Genomic DNA, 24,552 nt, shown 5'->3' with positions numbered 1-24,552 from the left:
AGTAGTCCAGACGAGAGATGATAAGAGCATGTACAAGGAGTTTGGTGGTCTCGGGACAGGTAGGGGCGGATTTTGAAGATGTTGCGTAGGTGAAAGTGGCAGAACCTGGAAATGTTCTGAATATGGGGGGTAAATGAGAGGGCAGAGTCAAAGGTGACACCAAGACAACGTGCCTGAGGGGAGGGCCAAATAACAGTGTTGTTAACAGTTAGATATATGTCGGGGAGATTTGGAATTTGAAGGGGGGATGATGATGAGTTCTGTTTTATCCAGGTTGAGTTTTAAAAATCGGTCAGTCATCCATCATGAAATGGCTGACAGGCAGCATGAGACCTTATCGAGGACTGAGGGAGACATATCAGGAGTGAACAGATAGATTTGAGTGTCATCAGCATACAAATGGTACTGTAAGCCAAAGGAGAATATGAGACTACCGAGAGAGGAGGTGTACAGAGAAAAGAGAACGGTCCAAGGACTGACCCTTGGGGAACACACACACAGGGAGGCGAGTGGGTGAGGAGGAGTTACTATTGAAAGAAACTTGAAAGGAGCGGTCAGACAGATAGGAAGCAAACCAAGAGAGAGCGGTGTCACTGATACCAATGGAGTGCATAATTTGTATTAGAAGGGGGTGATCAACAGTGTCAAAGGCAGAGGAAAGATCAAGAAGAAGGAGCAGGGAAAAGTTGCCTTGAGACTTAGCTCTGATGAGGTCATTGGCAACTTTAGTAAGGGCTGTTTCAGTGGATTGGGCAGCGCTAAAACCAGACTGGAGGGGGTCAAGGAGAGAGTTGGTGCTCAGGTAATGGGTGAGTCTTTTGTAGACAAGGTGTTCAAGAAGTTTAGAGACATATGGGAGTAGGGAGATAGGACGGTAGTTAGATGGTAGGGAGGGGTCCAGTTTGGGTTTCTTTAGGATAGGGAGAATTATGGAATGTTTAAAAGCTGAGGGGTATTTACCAGTAGAAAGAGAGAGGTTGAAAAGTTCGGTTAGGGCAGGGTCCAGGGTGAAGAAATGGGCACGGAGTGGATCAGAGGGAATTGGGTCAAGAGGACAGGTAGTAGACGGAGATGATGAGAGAAGAGATAAGACTTCGTCCACAGTAATAGGGCTGAGGGAGGCCAATGATGATTTACAGGTGGAAGGGGAGGGTATGGTTGGAGTGGCTCGGTGGGCAGAGACATCGTCTAATTTTGTCTATTTTATCTCTAAAGTAGGGTGCAATGTCTTGGGCAGAGAAGGATGTTGTGGGGGGAGCAGGTGTGGGGTTTAGGAGGGAGTCAATTTTAGAGAAGGGGTTCCGTGGGTCAGAGGCTTGAGAGGAAATGACTGCGGAGAAATAATCTTGCTTGGTGACAGTGAGCACTGTGTTAAAGCTTTGTAGCATGGCTTTGTAGTCCATGAAGTCAGCGCTGAGGCCAGATTTCCTCCATTTGCGCTCAGCTGCACGAACAGTCTTTTGTAGCTGTTTGGTGTGATTGTTGTGCCAGGGTCGAGGGTTGGCAGGGAGGGGTTGGTAGCGGAAGGTGGCAGGGGCAACATTATCCAAAGCCAAGGAAAGAGAGTGGTTTAACATGGTGGCAGCTTCATCTGGGGAGGTGATTTTGGAGAGGGCGGGGATTAGGGGCGCAAGGCAATTTGAGAAAAGGTTGTGGTCAAGGTTACAGATATTTCTCTGCCATTGACCAGGTCTGGGATATGGCAAGGGAGGGCAAGAGTTCGATAAGTGGAAGGTGATAGGGTTATGATCAGAAAGGGGAAACGGTGAGTTGTCAAGGAGGGTGAGTTTGCAGAGTTTAGAAAATACCAGGTCTAAAGTGTGTCTGGCTATTTGTGTGGGGCCATTGATGTTCTGTGTGAATCCAAATGAGGAGGTAATGGAGAGCAGTTTGGCTGAGGGAGGAAGGTTGTGCTCATCCATTGCAACATTAAAGTCACCAAGGATGAGGGTGGGCGGGTCATGGGAAAGAATGTGTGGGAGCCAGGATGCAAAGTTATCCAAAAATTGTGATACTGGGCCAGGGGAGCAGGAGACAACAGCAACAATGAGGGGTAAGGGGCTAAAGAGACGGACAGAGTGGACTTCAAATGAAGTGAAAATGACAGAGGGTGGGGTGGAGGACTCTGTATGTACAGCTAGGTGAGAGGAGGAGACCCACACCACCCCCTACTTTGTTTCCAGGTCTAGGGGTATGTGTAAAGTGTCCTTAATGTTCTTTGCTGTTTTAAAAATTAGTTCTTCTCTACTTTTATTGTTCGCTTTGGTATATGCTTTGCGAATAAATTTCTTGGAGTAACCACTTTCAAGCAGTCTCTCTTGGAGAAGTATAGCTTCTTTCTTGAAATCTGACTTATTTGTACAATTTATTTTGAGTCTGAGATATTGACTGTAAGGTATACTATTGACGAGGGATTTAGGGTAACCACTTCTGGCGTGGAGGATGGTGTTCCCAGCCGTACTTTTTCTAAAAAGTGTGGTTGTAATTGTGAAATCCTGATTAATCCTAACAAAAAGGTCCAGGAAGGGAAGTTGTATTTTACTATGTTCCATAGTGAATTTTATGTTAAATTCATTCTGTTGAATGTAATTGAAGAATGTTTTGAGAAGGGATTCTGGGCCTGTCCAAAAAAGGAGGATATCATCAATGTATCTTTTCCAGGATATGATGAATGATTTAAATTGATTGGTGAGGGGGATTGGGGAACAAGTCTTCCTCCCACTTCCCTAAATAAAGGTTAGCGTAGGAGGAAGCACATTTTGTTCCCACCGCGACTCCTTGTTGCTGTAAGTAAATGTTACCGTCAAAGGTAAAAGTGTTTTTAGTGAGAATGAAAGATAGTAAGGTCGTGATGAAGTTATTTTTATCTGTCGCCTGGGGATAGGTGTTTTGTAAACATTGAAATAGAGTTTGTACACCTAGTTTGTGTGGTATGCTGTTGTACAGTGATTCTACGTCAATAGTTACAATCCAAGTGTTAGGTGGAACTTTCATTTGGTCTGTGAGCTTAAGGACGTCTATCGTATCTTGTAGGTAGGAAGGTAGTTTGGTGACTAGTGGTCGTAGGTATGTATCTACAAGATCACGTGCATTAGCTGTGAGGGATCCTATGCCTGATATAATCGGACGACCTGTTGGGTGCAGCAGATTTTTGTGGATTTTGGGTAGGGCATAAAATGTGGGGAGAATAGGATGCTTAATCGTAGGAAAGTCTTTGGTTTTGGAGTCTGATATTTGCACAAAATGCTTGCCAAATTAGATCATAGTAATCTTGTTTGTGGGAAAGTAGGGCCTTAATGGAGATAGTAAAATACCATTCTTTGTTGTTCAAAATGTCCATACATATTTGTTTGTAATGGTCGCTGTTTAGTACTACGATGTTACTTCCCTTATATGACACACAGCCCGCTCGGCTGCATCCATCCTGCCCCCGAGACAGCTGCACTATTTCTTTAAACTACGGTAAGCCATCAGCTCATGCTGAGATTATGCTTCTATAGATGTCACAGAGACTCATGGTTATTTCAAGTTCCTTACGCTCCACATGGCATTTTATTCCCTCCAACAAACAGTGTGAAAGCCCTTAATATTCTAGATTTTCTCTATATATACACTATAGTATGATACTTGGTTATAAAATACCTTATATTTTCTTATTTCAGAGCTGCAGGAACATTTTCCTGCCTGATGAATAAAATAGGAACATAAATGGATATACTGTTTCCCTACACTTATTTCAAAGGACATGACCTTCTTAACACTCAATACTTGTCTACCCTGTTTGACCTTTGCAATTATATTATATGAGAGTACCATTAAGGCATGTACTATCTTTCAGCTAATACCTTATAGAAAAAAGCTTTCTATGAACCCATCTAACTCTGAACATATCGTAATTCTCATATTTTTTTTTTACATACAGACACATCTGTATCTTGAACCTTCAAACTTTAACTCTTTGTTTATTCACTTTTTCAACACTCAATTGTAAGTACATTTATTTCTTACAAAATATAGATCTATTTTTTTGGTTCATGTTTGACTGGTAAATATGGGTTCAGTACCTCTTTGTTATTGACCTGTAAGATAAGAATAAATTTCTGAGAGAGTAATTTTTGATACTTTTTGATACTGATAATATGTACTGTTTATGAATATAATGCACTCCTTGCATATACACATGTAAATAGTATCTTGATTATCTTTTATATGTATATTAAATCTTGGAATATATGTGCTTTGGCCACTACACCAGTACAAATTTCTATCCCTGAGGAAGCCCTTTGTGGTGAAACGCGTATATCGTACGACAATATGCGGTTATCCTTACTTTGCCGTATATGAATATTGCGTCAATGTATGTATATGTAAAAAATACCTGAACCCTGTGAGTATTGTAACAGGCGTTTTTGTACAAATGTTGAATCTGTACTTGTATTGTGTATGAATAATTTTTCTACAAATATACAAACAAGTTCATTAAGCATTTCCGTGAGCCGCAAACCTCTTTTCTTTAACCTTATCTTTTTCTTTATTGTATACCCTACTGGAGGTGGCTTCAACCATTTCATAGGAAGTCCATAACAGGAGAGAACATATAACAAAAACCTTTCCCTCCCTTTTTTAGCTTTCATAACTGTATTAGATGTGTAATGCTTGGTTGTTTTATATATTCAATATGAATGCTTACCTTTCGATGATTAAAAGGTGGAAGACCTATATTTAAAAAAAAAAAAACTTTTAAGCTGAAAAAGAGTATTAGTATACCAGTACCTTTTATTAGTTTAGACAGGTATTTAGAATTTTCTGCTAACATATGATATGACAAACCCATATCAGTACAACTGATATATTATGCAAAGATTTGTGAGCTTATATTGTTCTGATATCACATTATATTATGAACTTATATTTTATGGTGTAATATACATATCCCAATTATCATTGTAATACTATGTTGTAAACCTTTACGCATATCTGTTAACATAGAAAAGGAATATATAATGCTCATACATATAATGCAAGTTATAGTTATTTATGCAGTACATACATTAAGGATACAGGTTTGTGTATTGGTATACTCACTGATAAGGTTTCCAGTATCAGATGAAAATCTAGTTATTGTGGAATTGCTATGAAAACCCATAACTGTCCTAGAAAAAAGGTGGGGCATTTTATTGTCCAAGTACATGTAAATGTGCTTGGACAATAAAGCAACCACAGATGCATGATAATAAATCTATCATCCCTGTGGTATTGCAGTTAATAATGCCTCTTAGAGAAAAAGTTTGGCCATTGGTTGAGATTATCCCATATGTATTTGTTGACATGAGGGTCTATTTTAAGGATGTTCCAATGTTTGGAACAGATTTGCCTTAAGATATTGTGATGTTTGCTTGTCACTTCTTGTTGGGGTGATATTTTGTCTTTAAAAAGGATTTCCTGTCTATCTAGATCTTTTACTTTGTGGTTGTAAGGAACTTACCCGTCCTGCGAGCCCGCAGTGTCCCTGGGGATCCCAGCCACAGAGGGAGACGCCGCTGTAGCAGGCAGCATGGCCAAGGCTGCTGCTCTATTTGCAGCTTGTCTCTCTCTGCAGGCGGAGGGATCCGTCCTGGCCAAACTACTGTTCAGCCAGGCAGCATCCCCTGCATCCCTTCAGATGTGGTTACTGAATATCCTGCTCTCAGCACTCCTTTGCATGTGCAAAGTAGTGCACATCCTAGGGGTGCTGTGGGAGGAGGTGCGCGTGCTACAATGCGTCCCTCTTGTACCCCCCGAGGGCGTGGCACTCGGCTGCCTCACCCCGGGGCGGGACATAGTTAGTTTGAATTCCCTGCGGCCAATCGGCCGCAGGGGATTCAGTTAGTCTCCTATCAGACAGCGCCAGGCCATTGGTCACTCTGGCCATTTAAGGAGAGCCTGTCCTGTACACCAGTGCCCGCTATAGCCTCTGTTATCACAGTGTGCTTGGGTGTGTCCTTGTGTTGGTTCAAAATTTATCTGCTTTGTCATCTCCATAGTGACCTGGTCTGAAACTGACTCTGCTTGAACTCTGCCAGCCCTGACCTCGGATTGTTACTGACCATTCTGCGTGCTGCCTGCCCTGACCTCGGATTGTTGTTGACCTGTATTTGCCTTTCCCTCTTGTACTTCGCTTTTGGACTTAACCCTTGCTGTGCTTTATGACTTTTAATAAAGCCTGATTAAAGGATATCTGGAGTTGGTTGTGGTTTGTGTGCCCAGGCGCATTACAGTGGTAAGTTCTTTTTAATAATTTTTTCGAGTAGCCTCTTTCGATGAGGCGTGCTTGTAAGTCCTTGGCTTGTACAACAATTTCAAATTGTGTGGAGCATATTCTCTTCAGTCTTAAGTATTGACTGAAAGGTATGCTTTTTTTCTAAGTTAGCGTGGATGAGCACTGGTAGCATGCAATGCAATGTTTCTAGCTGTACTTTTTCTTAAGAGAGTTGTTTAAATTTTAGATTCTGCATAAATGCAAATTTTGAGAACAAGAAAGGATATCTCCGTAGTGCTGGTCTCATACATGAACTTCAGATTGTACTGGTTTGTTTGGATGTGTTCAAAAAAATTTTTTTTCAAGGAGTCCATTGACCTTGTCTAAAAAATTCAGTACAGTGTTTAAAGAATTTGGATGTAAATAGAAGTGTGGTGTATTGGAATTTCAAACCAGTTTTTGACTGGTCTTATGAATTTTGTTTGCATTTTACAGTGACAACCTCACATTATTCTCATGTTGCTCATAAACTCCCACTCAACCTATTTGATCCCAGGTGTTTTTTTAAGGGCAGAATGTAAAAAAAAAAATTCTCCTTTTTGATTTCTACAATATTGACAGAACTTTTTTGTGTTTCAGAGATTTATATTGTTTTGGAAAATACAAGAGCAACTAGATAGACTGCAGAAAGATATTACTGTTTATAAAAGAATGCTTATCACATGAAAACACAACCAATACCCTGTAATCTATAGAGGGATCATGTTCCCTTCAGTGTGTTCACTATGTGTATGCTTGTCTTTGAGTTTAAAATAAAAAGTGTGTTTAGTTAGTGTAGTTTGTATCATCCTTTATTACTTCATAAAAAGGAATCTATGAAGAAGCTGCTAACTTCATCATCTGAATGTACTGGTCTCTCATAGTAATAAAGGGGGAAATATCCCGGCAGCTAGCATTTTTTAAGTTAATACACCTCTACATCTTTTGAGAATTATGTTAAAGGCTGTCATAAGCAAAACTAAGCTTGATCAACTGTCATAAACCTTTCAGTACCTACTCACTAATCTAGAACATGCATATACCCTGTGAAATTCAACAACCAATCTTTATGTTTGTTGTAAGTTGATTACTCATGAAGTATTGAAGCTTGAAGATCAGCACGACAGCTAGCATTATAGAGGAGGTTAGAATTGACAACACATTTATTTGTAAATATAAATATAATATAAATATGTAAATATATATAAATATATAATATTTAAAACCTATTACCACATTGTTTTTTTTTTTATTCATTGGAATTTAATGTGAATTTTCCTATTTCTCAATTAGGTCTCTAAGAATTTTAGTAAAACTGAAAAGAAGCAAAGAAAAACAATCTGAGTAAGTTGCTTGTAATCACTATTCATTAATAAAGTACGCTTAGATATAAAGGTATATTCCAGATATCTTGGCTTCTTGGCCATATTTATATTCAAATGCATGTTTCAAAAAGGTTATCCACATTCAGATTCTATTCTCAGATAGGGCTGTTTTTCTCTGGATCCTATCGTATTGCGCGAGGTAACCCAATTATTTATTAAGCTCTTCAGGATAAACAAGTTTTTGTTAAATCATCTTGTATTGCAAAATGGGAGACTGAATTGAATAAAATCGTTACAGATGAGCAATGACAACGTGCGATTCAGTCTGCCTTTAAATATTCAAGATGCAATACGCATTGGGAATCCTATCTTAAGATGTTACTTAGATGGTACATAACACCATATATTGTGGCAAAATTTGATATGGGTGCCTCTCCCTATTGCTGGTGATGGTGTGGTCAAGTGGGCTCGCTGAGCCAAATTTTTTTGGTACTGCAAAAGTATCCAAGGAGTTTGGAAAGAGATCTTCCGACTATTGTCGGAAGAAGAAGTGACGTATATTAGTCCAACCAAACCCATCCTTACTTAACCTGGGGATTGAGCAATACCCGAAACAACATAGGCCTATTGTTACACATTGCTTATGTGCAACCAGGCAATCCATAGCCTCATATTGGAAAAATATGGAGGTACCTAACGTATCGGAAATACTACGCAAATTTAATCTTTAGGTTCTATATGAGTAATTGTTTGCCCAAAATATGAATAAAACATTGAATAATATTATAAAACATGAATAATATTATAAAATATTATTCAATAATATGAATAAAACATTTCTGCTGCTCCTTTCCTCTCTGCATTCCAATTTCATCTCTGGGTCATCTCATCAATCTCTCCGTCCTGGGTCAGTCTGTCTCTAACCTAACCTCTCTTTGTCTTCTTCAGTCTTCATTTTTACATTATATTACCAGGTTTACCCAGCCCCTGTAGTTAAAAATAAAATTGTACAGTAAATAAAATTATATATGTTTTTTTAGAATAAGTCTTGTTTTTAATACCCTAAAATGGTGTTTTGGTAAAAAAAACTGTTGAGGACTGTTTGGGTTATCTAATGGTTGCAAAAGGATAAATTAGGAATATTTTTATTGTAAGCTTTCTTGAACTAAAAGCTTTCAACAAATTTGCCTAATAATGCCACCACAGTTTTTCTTGCAACCAAAGTATAGCCTTTTGGTACAGTCAGTCCCCATACCCATCCATTTTATGCCTATCATAGAAACTTTTTATTTTTTTAATAAAGTACTTATTGATTAAAATGTTTTTGATATGTAATTGTGTTATTTTACAGGAATGGTCTGCCAAAAAGCCAAGGAGAAATTAGATTTCAGATGAGGTCAGAGCTTTTGTGCATATTCAGCTCTATCTGCGACCTCACTAATACTATCCATTGGATGCCCCCTGGTTTTCTGTGGGGTGGTTGCTCTCCTATGTGGTTGGTGGGTCTGATGGGGACAATCTCATCATTGATTGGAATTTACCAGACTGCTGTTGGGGGAAGTGCTGCAGGAGTATGAACACAAAAGTAGGCTATAATTCTGTGGGTTCTCCCCACTTTCCTGTCTGATTTATGTTTCTCTAAAACTGGACAATCTGCTATAATTACATGCTGATGATAATGATCCATGTGCGGTAAGCAAATTGCCACCTGGGCACAATCACTGTATTAATTTGTCAGTACTGCACTGAAGGTATGTCAATAAATTACTTGACTAGGATTTCATTTCATAATAAAAATGCAGCCAACTAAAAAGCTGTATTTGCAGCTAAGTTGTCTCTACTGCTGATTTAGAGAAATAGTAACCTTCTCTGTTTAAAATCACATAGGGCTTATATACACTTGTCTGTCTTTACCAGATGTGGTTTGGTAATGATGAAAGTGTATAGGAGCATTCATTAACCCATGGTTTAAAAAAACAAAGCAAAGTATTTTTAATTTCACAATAATACATTCATCACATGTAAAAATTATACATGAACTACAGAAAACTAGTCAAAACAAGTTAATACCTTTGTTAGTGTCAGACCATCAGGAACTGCAAAGCTTTTGAACTTCCCCTTCTCCCTCTCCTCTCCATTTGCGTTCATACTGTCTTTGAAAATGATCACTACAAATCACATCTAGTAGCAATTATTGAATGTCTGTCTGAAGCCTTGGCAGACCAGATGAAGGAAAAAAAAACTTTAAATATTTGGAACATGACCAAAGTAATACATATGGCCTATTTGGTTAAATCTGCAGATCTTCTTCAAATGACAATTTTATGTTTGGCATAATTTTTCTTTTAAGGCATACCCAAACTCATCAGAGTGAAACCTATTTGGTCCAATCACTACCTCTACCACAGTTTCTGCGATTTTCACTGTGCAGCACTGCCTAAGGATGCCCGCCTTATTTTGCAAAATGTTTCTGCCAGGTCCACTTTATTCTGTGCAAAAAATGACTACCTATTACAATAAATATCGTGGCTCCCTGGCATTTTGTTTGGGGATATTGGCACGAAAAGTAACATAAGTTGAAAGTGAATTGGTGGCAAAAATCAACTGATAACTCGGAGGTTCATAAAAATACCACAGGCTGGCTCATGTTTGACATCTTTTTTTTTTTTTTCTTTTCTTTTTCCTCCTTTTTCCGTGTGAACAAATTTAGTTGCAGAATGTTCCACTAATTTCCATGCTGCACCTCCAGAGGAAACTAAGCATAAGTGCTTTTTAGCTACATAATGGGGAAAATTGGACGCTACAGTTCCGCAGGTAAATCATCTGGTTCCCAATAATCCAGAAGCTTACAAAAGATGTTCCGCTCACATTCTCAGGACTGTCCCTCTTCACCAGCAGGTTCTGATCAGGAGTTTGCGGACCTAACACATTCTAATAATCTTCCAGCAGATCAGATGTTGTCTTATATGAGTCAGCTGCCACAATGCACTGATCCACAATTGCTTGCTACTGACATTAAAGGGGTCCATCAACAGCAGTCTCGGATCCTAAGGAAGAGATTTGTTCGAGGCACCAAGCGAGATTCTGATGTTGATGTGCTGAAACAACTGGCAGCTAAGCCACCCATATTACATCCACACATAGACATATGGAAGACCTTGACAACAGGGGGTGACGTAGAAACCTCCGAATAAGAGGACTACCTGAATCTGTTGAAGCAGATAGTCTTACACACACTTTCCAATTGGTGTTTAATGACCTATTGGATCGCCCACTAGAATCACCCAAAGAGTTTGAAATTATCTATAGAGCCCTTAGACCAAGAAGGAGAGATGCTGACCCTCCTAGAGATGTGGTGTGCTGATAAACGAGCTTTTAACTTAAAGAATAAATTCTAAGACAGGCTGGGGCAAGTAAGCGAATCCTTTTTCATGATGTTGAGATGCAACTATATCAGTATCTCTCTTCCATCACTCTAAACCTCCTCCTCAAACTAAACCTCCTAAGACCTAGACGCATCTCTTATAGATGCAGATTCCCAATTTGTCTAACAGCATCCTCAGAAGGCAGATCTTACCATCTGCCTAAAACTGAGGACCTACTGGCATTACTTGACCAGCTTTTTGCACCAGATATAGCCCTTCCTGACTGGCTACCGAATTATGATCTACCAAAGGAGTGGTTGGAAATCCCATGGAAGACCCCAGAGTCCAACAAGGGGGCTAAAATCTCTTCCACCACCTGGCCAGAGCCCAAAGTAGAGTTTGTCACGTGATAGGTGGCCCATCTGCCCCATCAGCAGAATATTGACACTAAGAATTCTCATACCTGTGATACCATCAGGGATCTGCCACAAGTATGGGGAAGTGGACGTTTAGCAGAGGTATGAGCTGAGGTGCAGAGTCTAAGGACCCGCCAGGTGTTCACCAGAGCACTCTGCAAGGAGTGATGGACTTTGCTGTGGATGGTGCCCAGGTTGCAGCCCTCAGACACACCCGTGCAGACAGCAGCTGTCTGCAGATGGAGATGCAGTGTAGTACCAAATCGATAGGCAATCTCAAAAACCAGAGCAGGACCAGGTCAGGGCAGGCGGCAAACAATCAAAGTCAAAAAAGCCAAAATCAGAACCAGGGAATCAGCACTAGGAAACAGACACAAGCTGGAGCCTTAGGTAAAACGCATCTATTGCAAAGGCAAGGAGTGTTAGTCTGAACCCTGCCTATATAGTGAGGCTAACAGGCTGACTGGGCGGGAACTGAATGAGCAGGTGCAGATAAATCTGCTGGAAAGGTTCAGCGACGCCTCTAACTCCAGAGCTTGGACAGAGCAGCTAAAAGCAAGGTAAGGAGACCAACTGCTGCTGATTTGACATGTATCTGGTGAACAACAAGTACCAAGTCAGCTGTGCTGCTGATCTGTGACAACCAGGAAATGCAAGCCAATTAACGCCAATTTATCTTATACATTTACAGTTATCCACTTAATACTTATGGTGTATTGTATATTTAAGCTAATTGGGTGGTTAATCTTACATATGGTTCCAATTGTCACTTGTATTTGCTCACACCAAATCATAGTTTATATGTGTTTACCTATTTAGACTAAAAAAATACCCCACCTGAAATAAGGTTTTCATCCAGAATGGTTACCTTAATAATACTGATTTATTCCGCTGTGGATGTAATAAGGATGGTACTACTGAAATGGGTATAACTAATATGATTCGTCCCCCCATAGAGGGCAAGTATGCTGACATGATAACATTAAGATCCTCTAATTCTTAACTGTGTTATTAAACTCACAAATATCTGTTATGCTTTCCTGTTACAGTCTTATTCATATTTAAATATTGAGTCCTCGCTGACCCCCGCCAATGTAAAGCTCATATTCTTATGACAATATCTATAATTTTTAAAAACATCTATGCAGAAGAAGGTGAGACTTATCATATTCATTTACAGCAGTCTGACCAATATTTGTAATATATCTTATTGCACAATCACATAGATAAGAACCTACTCATATATGGTAAATATTTGGTTGGGTGACACTATATATTGTTCCAATCCTTACTTTTATCTCCGTATATCAAATCACAGTTTATAGACATTGTGTTTTCCAGACTTAGGGATGCCTTATCTGAAATAAGCTTAGTATTTAGAATAGTTACAATAACTGTACTGATTACATACCCAATAGACGTAATAGTGATGGCATTTTTAAGCGGGCACAGAGAATATGATTTATCCACCCTGAAAGGGTGGGTAAACTAACATGACAACTTAAAAGATTCCCTTATTCTCACTCTGGCAAACAAACTACCCCATTGCTCAGCATGATCTGCCTCAAATGATCCCGATCCCATCCATACCCATATATTGTGTCCTCACTAACCCACGCAGACGCAAACTTTTTTTTTTTTCTCTACAACATAAGTTTTTCAGAAATATAAACACTTAAATTGCAAAATGTATACCTGGATGAGAACTAGAGGTTTGTTCCAACATTGTAATCTTAATATTCCCCTCCCTTGTTATGCTTACGTGATCTAATCATATCAAACACGTAGACGCAAATGTATTTTTTTTTTAAATATAATTATTATTTTGTTTTTCCAACTAGTACAACAAAAAAACATAATACAACACAATCTATAAAAAAAAACAAAAATACAATTCCAGTGTTACTTCACAGCTAGTTTCCATAACATATCACAATCCAAATAAAATACAATACAATAAAACATAACATAAAAAGAAAAGTAAATAAACACAAAAACTCTATCTATCTATCTATCTATAGGCCCAAAAATTCTTTACAAACATAAATGATGAATAATCTTACTGGAAAGCATTATAGTACATAACAATCCATACTGTCCAGGATGCTCACAATCATTTTAAATTACAGCAGTCCCTGTGTTATTATCCACGTAGAATGTTTGAAGCGTTCATAGATGGTCAATTTTTCCTGTACACTAAGTACTTTTTCTATATATTGGTACCATATCTGGAAGAAGCAGGTGATCCGTTTATCCCCCTCTCTCTCCGACTCAAATAATTCCCTATCAAATACTACTTTTAACAATGCGAGTACCTCCCGTACAGACGGGGGCCTCAGAATTAATCCAATCCTTCAGAATCACTCTCCTAGCCGTTAGTAGGCATATACTGGTCCAACCTCTATATTTAACCGGGAATGGGATAGAGTCCTCATGCTCCCAAGAACCAAATAAACACAAAATCGGGTCCTTAAGGAGCATTTGATCTGTAGTTTCATTTATAAATTGTAACACCTCATCCCATAACTGACCTATCTGCGGACAAGTCCACAAATAATGCGTTAATGTAGTATTTAATGCCCCACATTTAGGACAGTATGAATATGTCTTCTGCAACTCGGCCGAATCACGTTTCCTCATTACCTTATGTGCTATGTATAATTTTGAAATGTGATTCCCTCCCAGACGTCGTTCACCATACAATTCCGTACATTCTGGTAGCCTTGTATAATATAAGCCACCAGATCTGTGTTTGCAAAGTCCCTCTGCCAGTGTCTTACATTTGTTTCTGTAAATGGTTTATTAAAGATACTTTGATAGAATTGGTAAATATTAGATCTAGAGGGTGACGCTAGCGCAGTCAGTTTATCAAATACATCCTGCTGCATAGGATCATCCCGGACATATGGCTGTGTCATTGATTTGTAATATGTCACAGCTTGTAAATAGTACAAGGGGTGAACCGACCATCCTGGCAGATCATACTTCGCCTGAAGAGCTTGAGCAGACAACATTCGGTTGGTCTCTCCCTCCAATAAATCCTTCCATAAATATAGCCCTTTTTCTTTCCATTTATGAAACACTTTACTCGTAAATCCAGATACAAAACCTGGATCACCAGTAATAGGAAGCTACTTAGATACATTCGTAGGTAGTTTTAATTTACGTCTAATCTCCCTCCAAGTAAGTACTGTATCCCTCACTAGCAAATTATATTTGATTATGACAGGTAACTGTGAGACCTTACAGTGGAGTAAAGCTTTCAAATCCCACGGTGTTACCAAGTTCATTTCCAACTCAAAATTGGAGTACCTGGAGGTATCCCCTATCCAGTCTATAACATGGCGGGTAATACATGCCAAATTATATAGTCTCACATTCGGGAAATTAACCCCTCCCTCTTCCTTCGGCAAGTACAGTTTGGCCAAAGAAATCCTTGCTCTCTTCCCCTGCCATATGAACTTTCCAAAAGCTTTTTTTAGTAATTGTATATCTTTGTGTTTAAGTAAGAGAGGTATCGTCTACATGGGATATAACAATTTTGCAAACGACACCATCTTGACTAATTGGCATCTACCAAAGAAGGAAAGAGGCAGAGTGCCCCACACATTGCCTGCCACACCTGTCGGTTAAGTGGCGTTGGGTTATCGTTTAGTTTCTGTTGAGATTCTTTAAGCTGTTTCAGAGCCCTAAAATAATTATCGCATGTTAATTTTTTCCGTTTGGTCATATATGCCATAATCCTGCCTCGTAGGTACTCCTTATTCGCTTCCCAGTATAAAATGCGATTTTCAACATGCTCAGAGTTATTATTTTTGTATTCATTCCAGGCAGCTTGTATAACTGTCCAGAATTACAGATCTTTATATAAATAAGATGGGAACCTCCATAAATAAGCGTCGCCTTTTTGGGACTAGGTCTAGGATAGTTAACATTATGGGAGCATGGTCTGAAAGGACCATTGCTCCAATCTCTGTGTGGTCTATCAGAGGGTACAAAGATGTAGAGCTAAACAAATAGTCCAACCTTGATTGAGAATTACGAACATGCGAGAAGAAAGTGAATTCTTTTTCCAGCGGGTGTTTGTCCCTCCACACATCATGAAGATGCATAGAATCTATAAATTCTGTTAAAGGGGTTGTTCCAGAAGGAGTGAGGATTGAGTAGTTTTATCCTCATACAGGTTCATCACCATATTAAAATCTCCACCAATAAGTTTATATAGGTTTGAGTCTCGGGAAAGCCCTAAGGTAATTGTTTGAAAAAATTGAACTGTTGGAGAATTAGGTGCATATATATTGTATATGGTCGTTTTTTTATCAGCAAATTCCAGTACCAATTTGGCAATCCTACCCTCTTGGTCTGAGGAGCAGGACAAGGTCTTACATTGCAAATGTTTATTTAGCAATATCAGAACTCCAGCCTTCCTCCCAATAGCTGGGGAGCCATATACTTCCCAAACCCACATTTTCCTCATCCTATGGAAATCTGAGTCAGCTAAGTGCGTCTCCTGTAGTAGCGTGACATCCGTGTGCAATTTTCTTCTTTTTTATTTGGGGATCTCAGCCCCTTAACATCCCAAAAAAGTACTTTCATTGTTAAAGAGATATACAGATATCAAAATTACCATTTCTGTGTTCAACTTTTTTCTTTGGAATTTTCGAGTCTTAACCTAAACGGGGCTTTGTCACTATATAGATTGAGATAACGGTTAGACCAACTTGAACCACCTGAGAACCGTATTTGCTTTCTGTACATTTTAGAAAAATAATTGGGCCATGGTACATAACATATAAAAAAACCTAAAAAACAAAGTTTTGACAACAGGCTCTGTAACTCACAGAGAAACAAACATTGAAAAAATTGAGGACTTCCTTTTTTCCTCATAGAAATTGTGTCCGTCTTTATCATCATCTTCTTGCAGACAATGGAGACTCACACCCTCCGGGATATAGACCACAAAAAGACCCTAGGAGCTCAGCCACAGAGCTCGGCAAAACACTCATTACAATAATTCAAAACCCAATATTAGTGACCCATCCTCTGGCCACGTAGTAAACATCCCCCCTGGCATATCACACTAAAATAGATCTTAGCCATATATTATATCAGATGACAAATAAGAGGTTTCTCACATGTCCATGGCAATTCTGGATACAAATAGGAGACCCAACTCAAATAAGAGCCTCCTCTGCCGATGTAAATTTACAATTCTGGCCTTGGTGATTCCTGATATATAGCGTTGCTGGATAAGCCAGAGTAAATCTGATTTTATGTTGGAAAAGTTCTGAGCAAACCGCACTAAAATTCCTACGTTTGCGCACCACCTCAATCGAATAATCTGCAAATATCAACAAGGAGTGGCCATCCATGATTAATTTTCATTTGGCTTTGTATGATTGAAAGACCAGAGTACGTTCATTGTAATCCAAATATTTCACTATCACCGGCCTGGCTCCCCTGGTACCGTTGCGTTCAGGTCCCAGTCTGTGTGCCAATTCTACTTTACAAGCATGTGGAATATCCAACAAATCTGGAATAATATTCCCGCACACTTTATTTAGTTGATTCGGCTTTATACTTTCCGGGATCCCTTAATCCTCAGATTATTGCGTCTGGCTTTATTATCTAAATCGTCCAGTCCTGAAAGCAGAGTAATCTGCTTGTTTTCCAAAGTAATAATTCTATCATGGGCTGCCCTTAGCTCATCTTCCACGATACCCGTGTTTCTGCCCCAGTTATCCGAGTAGATTGCACCTTTATTTCATGTTTTAGAGATTGTACACCTTTCCCTATAGCAGCATCTATTGTTTCTTGCAGAGCTGGTGTCAGTATAGCTGCTACTGCTTCTGCAATTTTAGAACAGTCAGGGGTGCCAGGCACAATCTCCTCTGCAAACACACGTGGTGATTGATTACTCACTTTTAAAGATTCCTTTCCGGCGGCCATTTTAACTTCCTTCCCCCTCCGACTCTCTTGTCTAAATGATTGATTAGATGCTTTGCGAGGTGGTGTTTTCCCCAGATACTTATCCATACGATCAAAGTGCTGTTTCCAGAAGATGAATTGCACAGTTGAAACGAGTGTTCTGCAGATTTATTAGCTGGTTATCTCTAGGGTGTTCGGGAGCCTCTGTCACTCGTTGCTTCACATGAGGCGCCGGAACCGGAAGTCCTCAAATTTATTTTTTTCTCTACAACATAAGTTTTTCAGAAATATAAACACTTAAACTGCAAAATGTATACCTGGATGAGAACTAGAGGTTTGTTCCAACATTGTAATCTTAATTTTCCCCTCCCTTGTTATGTTTATATGATCCCCTTGGTGCAAAATGGCCTTACTGATATACAGTGAGGGAAAGAAGTATTTCATCCCCTGCTGATTTTGTACGTTTCCCTCTGTTCAAGAATTGACCAGTCTATAATTGTAATGGTAGGTTTATTGTAGGTGTACAATGCACATCGAGCTCTGACTTTTAAGCACTGAGTTTTTGAGGGTTCTTTTGTTGTTATTCTGTCTCTCACAGCTACAATAACCCTACCATTACAATTATAGACTGGTAATTTCTTTGTCAGAGAACAAACGTACGAAATCAGCAGAGGATCAAATACATCTTTCCCTCACTGTATATCAGTAAGGCCATTTTGCACCAAGGGGAAAACAAGCTTGTAAAACAAGTTTACTATGATTAGATCACATAAACATAACAAGGGAGTGGAAAATTAAGATTACAATGTTGGAACAATGCAGAAGAAGGTGAGACTTATCATATTCATTTACAGCAGTCTGACCAATATTTGTATTATATCTTTTTGCACAATCACATGGATAAGAAACCTACTCATATATGGTAACTAATTGGTTGGGTGACACTATACATGGTCCCAATCCTTACTTTTATCTCCTTATATCAAATCACAGTTTATAGACATTGTGTTTTCCATACTTAAGAATGCCTTATCTGAAATAAGCTTAGTATTTAGAATAGTTACAATAACTGTACAGATTGCCTACCCAGTAGACGTAATAGTGATGGCATTATTAAAGCGGACACAGAGCAGGGTTCTCCCCTGCACCCACCCGGCTGTTTTTGGGTGGTTACCAAAGAGTTTGGTCACAATACAGGGGCTGCCACCCACCTAAAATTTCTTCCCACCCGGCTTAAAACAATTTCTGGGTAGAGCACTGCAGAGAATATGATTTATCCACCCTGATGGGGTGGGTAAATTAACATGACAACATAAAATATTCCCTTATTCTCACTCTGACAAACAAACTACCCCATTGCTCAGCATGATCTCTCTCAAATGATCTCGATCTTATCCATACACATATATTGTGTCCTCACTAACCCACGCAGATGCAAATTAATTTTTTCAATCAAACTTAGTAGATTTGTTCACTAGAAATACAGTGGATAACTCTGCCCCAGAATTAATCTGGGCGACTCAAGAGTATAGTCTGGGGCCTGTTCCTTAAATGGACAGCGCATTTAAAAAAAACTTAGACAAAAAGACACATACACGCTTACAGAAAAAAAATCAGGAAATTCGAACTGTCCCACAAAAAATTGCAAGTGGAACACACACTGGCAGAGTTGACAGAAACTAGACAACAGCTGAAAGCCCTCTTAGAATCCCAAATTAAATGCGCCTTCACTTTCTCTTCTAAATTTTTCTATGAACATAATAACAAAAGTGGCAAATTTTAGCTAAGGCACTCTGCAAACACCAAATAGTAAATAGAGTGTCACAAATCAGAGACCGAGAAGGTCACATTCATGCCAAGTCAGAAGAAATAGCAAACCAATTTAAAATGTATTATGAGAACCTATATAATCTTTCCCCTGCTACTCATGCCAGACAAACACTAGAAGACTCGGAGACATTACAACATTTCTCTCTAAATATGGACCACCCAAAATTTTAACAGAATGGAATCTCCTATATTAGAAACAGAACTTACGAAAGCCCTGAAACAGCTAAAACTAGGCAAAAGCCCTGGCCCTGATGGATTAACAACTCAGTATTAGAAAACTTTCATTTCCATGGTAGCGGCGCCATTTCTGGCATCGTCCCACTCCCTCCCTGATAACCATGCGCCATCCCGGGAATTTCTAGAGGCTCATATGTCAGTGATCCCAAAAGACGAAGACAAAGAAATGTGTAGTTATTACCTGCCCAGTTTGCTGTTAAATGTGGACATCAAAATATATGCCAAAATCTTGGCCAATTGCCTTCTCCCTGTGATTATACAAATTGTAGATCTGGATCAAGTGGGCTTTGTCCCAGTGAGAGAGGTTCGAGATAACACAATTCAAATGCTTACCTTAGCACATTGGGCACAATTGAACTATAAAGAATGCTTTTTCTTATCAATGGATGCAGAGAAAGCGTTCGATAGGCTGGCCTGGGATTACATGGTGGAAGTCCGGACATACATTGGTATCCCTCAGCAAATGTGCTCCCGTATCTTGACACTGTACTCTAATCCCAAAGCCCGGGGAAGGGTTATTGGCATCCTGTTAGACACCTTCCACTTTAAAAATGGTACAAGACACTGTTAATTTTTGTTCTAGCCCTTCAGCCATTACTTTGCCAAATCTGTGCAGAACCCTCCAAATCTAGACTAAAGATAAAGGAGAAAGAGTATAAACTCACTGCTTTTGCAGATGACATTCTCTTTATCCTTTCTTATCCGCAATCATCTCTACTAGCCCTCTTATCAACTCTAGATCATTTTTATATCATATCCTTTTTCCAAATTAATTACGGGAAATCATCAGCCCTAAATATTTTGCTTCTAGTGGAAATAAGACAGATCTGTGAAAAATGGTTTCCCTTTCAATGGAAAAGTAGATCAATTAGATATCTAGGAATTCAATTGTCACCCAAATTAGATTCAATTTATAATTTAAATTTTGCCCCCCTAATACAACGAATCATAGCAGATATCCGTAAGTAGGACAAATCTGTCTTTTCTTGGGCTACAGTTTTGAAAATGAATGTGACTCCATGTGTTTTATTTTTTTTTGCAGACAATTCCCATCTATTTGTAGAGGCATTTTTCAAAAGCTTGTTGTTTTCCTTTAGTTCTTTTCTTTGGGGCAGGAAGAAACCAAGGGTTGCATTCCATCTCTTAGCAGCACCCAAACAACATAGGGGCATAGGTCTCCCGGATATCCAAAAATACTACTGGGCCTGCCATTTATCACGAACAATAGACTGGAATGCGAATAAGGATACCATAGACTGGGTCAAAATTAAACAGTCCTTTACACTAAGTAAACTACAGTACTTACCTTGGGTAGATCCTAAACAACTAAGCACTACTTTAAAGGAACATCCTTTTATTGACAAAATATGTACAATACCAAGACCATTGTCCCCTATATAGAACAACCCTGATTTTGTACTGGACCAATCTCCAGAGTACCTTCAACAGTGGCGACCAAATTGGCACATAATAGCACTACACTTTTTTGACAGAAACAAGACGGACAGTCCTTGAGCAAAGAAACGAAAACCCCATCATTACTATAGTGGGCATATTTCCAAGTGCAAAGTTTTCTTAACCACCTGGCCATTAAACCCGACCTTGGTTCGGGGTAAAAACACTTGCAAAAAGTGTTAAACCCGAACTTTTCCCAGGTGGTTAAAAATATAAACAAACGTTATATTGCAATCCAATTGTCATACATTGTATGACAATCGGATTACAACTTAAAGCAAATACTTACCCTGTCCCCGCAGCTCCTCCAGCAGCAATAAAAAAATTGCTATTGCTGCTGGCACCTGCAGTGAGATGTGAAGCACAATGCAGAAATCCTGCATTGTGCTTTGCATCTCTCTGGAGATGCGAGTAGCAGCAGCTCCAGTATCTGTGTGCTTGTGTGAGGCAGGGCAGGGAAATCCCCACTCACATCACCCCGGGAGGATGAGTCATCTTCCGGGTGATGTGAGTGGTGATGTATGGGGGTTTGTCTGGGAGGGAAATTCAAAAGCAGATTACAATATAATCTGCTTTTAAATGTTTTTTACAGTACAAAAACACCACACAACATGAAATAAAAATAAAAGTACATTTTTAATTTTATATTTTATTTTTAGATTACATTGTTGTCTATTATTTCATTTTTTTTATTATTATTTTTATGTATTATATTATAATTTATGATTTATAATAAATAAATATAATTATGATACCCGGGAGTTAATCCTAAGAATTACAAGCCCACAATATAAACAAAAATTTCTATGCAAAGAAATAGGATCACTTTTTGCATCAAAAATCTGACAGAGATAGAACGCTAGGGGGGTTAAGCTGATTTTTGTGTTTTTTTATTTAATTTTATTAAAAGTACACTTTTTTTTTTTTTTACATGATTGTGTGTTTCAAACTTTTTTTTATATTCATGATCTCTACTAGACCCTTGTTCAGACATATTTCTGTACCTTACAGGTCCACAATTTAAAAAAAAAAAATTTCATGAAAAACAGTGTACCGCTTTTGGTACACTCTCTGATTATTCAAATATTGTACCTCTTTCTACCTACTAATACTAATTGTATTTTCAATGTTGTTTTTATTCATTTTGCCTACCAATAAAGCTAAATTTATTTTTGTAAAAAAAAGAGAAACGAAAGTAAAGTACTTTCAAACCTAATGTATCTGGACATGATAAAAAATCATCTGGTCTTTAGCAGGTTCTAAAATATTTAAATCTAACCTCAGGTGTACAACGTTCCACTGTGCCATTTTTTATTTACTAAAAATGAAACCACTATGGAGTAGCCAGTGAATATTCAATACCTTGTAAAACCACTGGGCCATTTTTTATTTACTAAAAATGAAACCACTATGGAGTAGCCAGTGAATATTTAATAGCTTGTAAAACCACCTTTAGCAGCAATAACATGAGGTAATTGTTTCCTGTATGATTTTTTTACTCACTAACAGCAATTTGGAGGATTTTGAGCCCATTTTTTTCAACAACCTTGCTTCAGTTTATTCAGGTTTGCGGGCATTTGTTCATGCACAGTTCTCTGAAGGTCCTACCCCAACACTTTGATTGGGTTATCTTTGGGCTATTGCAACCCCTTTATTCTTTTCTCAGCTGTTATGTTGTGGATTTTCTGGTCTGTTTGTGATCCTTGTCCTGTTGGCTTGGGCTATTACTGTGATCCGATGGCGAGGACTTGTGTGGATATCAGCATTGATAAATGAGCAAGTGGTCAAGAATTTGCCAATTTACGCGGGTAATTTCAGCTGCGTGATTTAAGTAGGTCTGTAAAGCTCAATCAATGGTGATGTCATAGCAATCAATTAGGGCACACCTGATCCCTTTTCTGTGTGCACCTACAGTCCATAACAGGTCATTTTGATTCTTCAGTGCTTGTTTTTTTTTTTTTTTTTTTGCTCAACTTTTATGTTACATTATTCTAATATACTACTGAAATGGAGTGTGGACGACATTGGAAAATAGCATCTAGATTTGGGTACTGGGCAGGCAGCAGCAGTAACGGCAGGAAGAGGATGCGGTGGGCTCTGAGACGAAGTGTGGACGGCATATAGTAGTATATATATTCACTTCATCACATCAGCTTGGTAGTGGAAGCACATGAAGGTCGATTCCTCCTTTAACCTGAATCAATATCATACACAAGTGAACAGTAGTCTGTGATGCGACCCCCCAGAGGCTTGCCAGAGGTTCCCAGCAAAGGGATGTTATCATCCTGTTACAGAAGAGATTCAATTATTATGATGTGTTAAGCAGCATGGTTAATCATTTTTGTTGGTTACTAGAGGGTGCTGATTGAGGTAGAGAGGTAGAGAGGAGGAAAAAAAGACATAAAGCAGAGTTTTTTAGTGTCCAAAATGAGTGAATATATTAAAACGTTGTACAACAGTCATAATCAAAATAAAGATACAATACAGAAAACAGAGTCAATTGGGGTTTCTTTCTATACTGGAAAGAGATTTAACTAAAATCTAGACAGGTGAATCCTTGGCTAGTTATTATAGAGACATACTCCTAAAGTGGAATATATTGTTGGTCTGGTCAACATTCAACGTAGGGAAGTGTTTAGAATGGTGGTTATGGTACCCAACAGGTTTCGCCTTAATTGGCTTCTTCAGGGGTATATGTATAATGAAATATTTATGGTCTTGTATAATATAGTAGTCAAAAAACAATTAGGGGTACACTTACTTCATGATTAGGGAGTGAGCACTTGGTGTGCTTTCGAGTGGATTTCCATATGATAGTAATAGATAGTGTGATAAATGAGTGCTACATTCATTCAACATATGATTATATACAATGTTTTCCACAATTAAGCATATAAATATATACACTTGGGGGGGTGTGGCTTGTGCATGGCTGGGTAGGGACGTGTTTCTTGGAGCTCCGTACCGAGTGAAACTGTTAAGTGGCTAAATCTACCTAATATGCCGGTGAAAACACCTAAAAACAATGCATCCAAGAAGGGGCACAACTCTTCTACTAGCCGAGGGGACTGGGTGCCCCCAATGCAAGTGGAGGCATTGCAGACTTCTTCTCTCAGCCTTCCCAGCACCTTGCGGAACCTAATATGGCGGACAAGATTGCGGGCGGGACACGCGGTTCCACTATCTCACCACACTTCCGCCAGTCCACAGAAGACTCTAATGTACCTTCTTCGCCACTTTCTTCAGGTGAGCCAGAATCCCGTACTGCCTTGAAAGAAATCAGAGCGTTTTTACGCTCTCTGCCCACCAGAACAGAAACTCATGCATGCAGGCTAGAAACATCATTCAAGCAAGAACTAGCTGAGCTCAGGCAGAATCTTGAAGCCACACAGACGGTCATATCTGCCCTTCAGATCGATTGTATTGCCATCTCCCTTAGGCTAACTAAAGTGGAGGAACACGTTCTAGATCATACCCGCAAGCTGCAGGCCACAGTTCTTTCAATTGATGATCTGGAAAACCGCAACAGGTGGAACAATATTAGAAATAGGGTCTTACCAGAAGCTACCACCGCTCCTGACCTTAAGGCAACGATCCAGGGTATTTTTAATTTACTTTTGGATCTCCCTGTGTCTACAGAAATACTTCTTGACAGGATGCATAGGGCCTTAGGCCCTAGATCACCGGATCCCCAACGCCCGAGAGATGTGCTATGCTGG

At 39.0% G+C, this 24,552-nt stretch overlaps 2 protein-coding genes across 7 annotated transcripts in view; one reads left to right on the top strand and one right to left on the bottom strand.

The window, feature by feature from the left end:
- Positions 1 to 9,432, top strand: part of PEX11G (peroxisomal biogenesis factor 11 gamma) — a 51,685-nt gene extending 42,253 nt beyond the window's left edge. The window contains exons 4-5 of the mRNA XM_072404882.1: positions 7,571 to 7,621; positions 8,954 to 9,432. Of these exons, the coding sequence (XP_072260983.1) occupies positions 7,571 to 7,621; positions 8,954 to 9,179 (277 nt within the window). The 3' untranslated portion in view covers positions 9,180 to 9,432. The remainder of the gene's footprint in view (positions 1 to 7,570; positions 7,622 to 8,953) is intronic.
- LOC140326357 (uncharacterized) overlaps positions 1 to 17,555 on the bottom strand; it is a 50,590-nt gene extending 33,035 nt beyond the window's left edge. For 4 of the 6 annotated variants that reach the window (XM_072404866.1, XM_072404867.1, XM_072404878.1 and 1 more), the window contains exon 1: positions 17,306 to 17,555. In XM_072404866.1, coding sequence (XP_072260967.1) covers positions 17,306 to 17,419 — 114 coding nt within the window. In that variant the 5' untranslated portion in view covers positions 17,420 to 17,555. Of the gene's footprint in view, positions 1 to 4,690; positions 4,717 to 16,518 lie in introns of all 6 variants that reach the window. The other 2 variants (XM_072404875.1, XM_072404874.1) reach the window with 2 other exon arrangements.
- Between the last annotated feature and the right edge of the window lie 6,997 nt (positions 17,556 to 24,552).

Source organism: Pyxicephalus adspersus, chromosome 3 (assembly GCF_032062135.1).
Source record: "Pyxicephalus adspersus chromosome 3, UCB_Pads_2.0, whole genome shotgun sequence".
Taxonomy (NCBI): Eukaryota; Metazoa; Chordata; class Amphibia; order Anura; family Pyxicephalidae; genus Pyxicephalus; species Pyxicephalus adspersus.
This window is presented reverse-complemented; position numbering and strand designations above follow the sequence as displayed.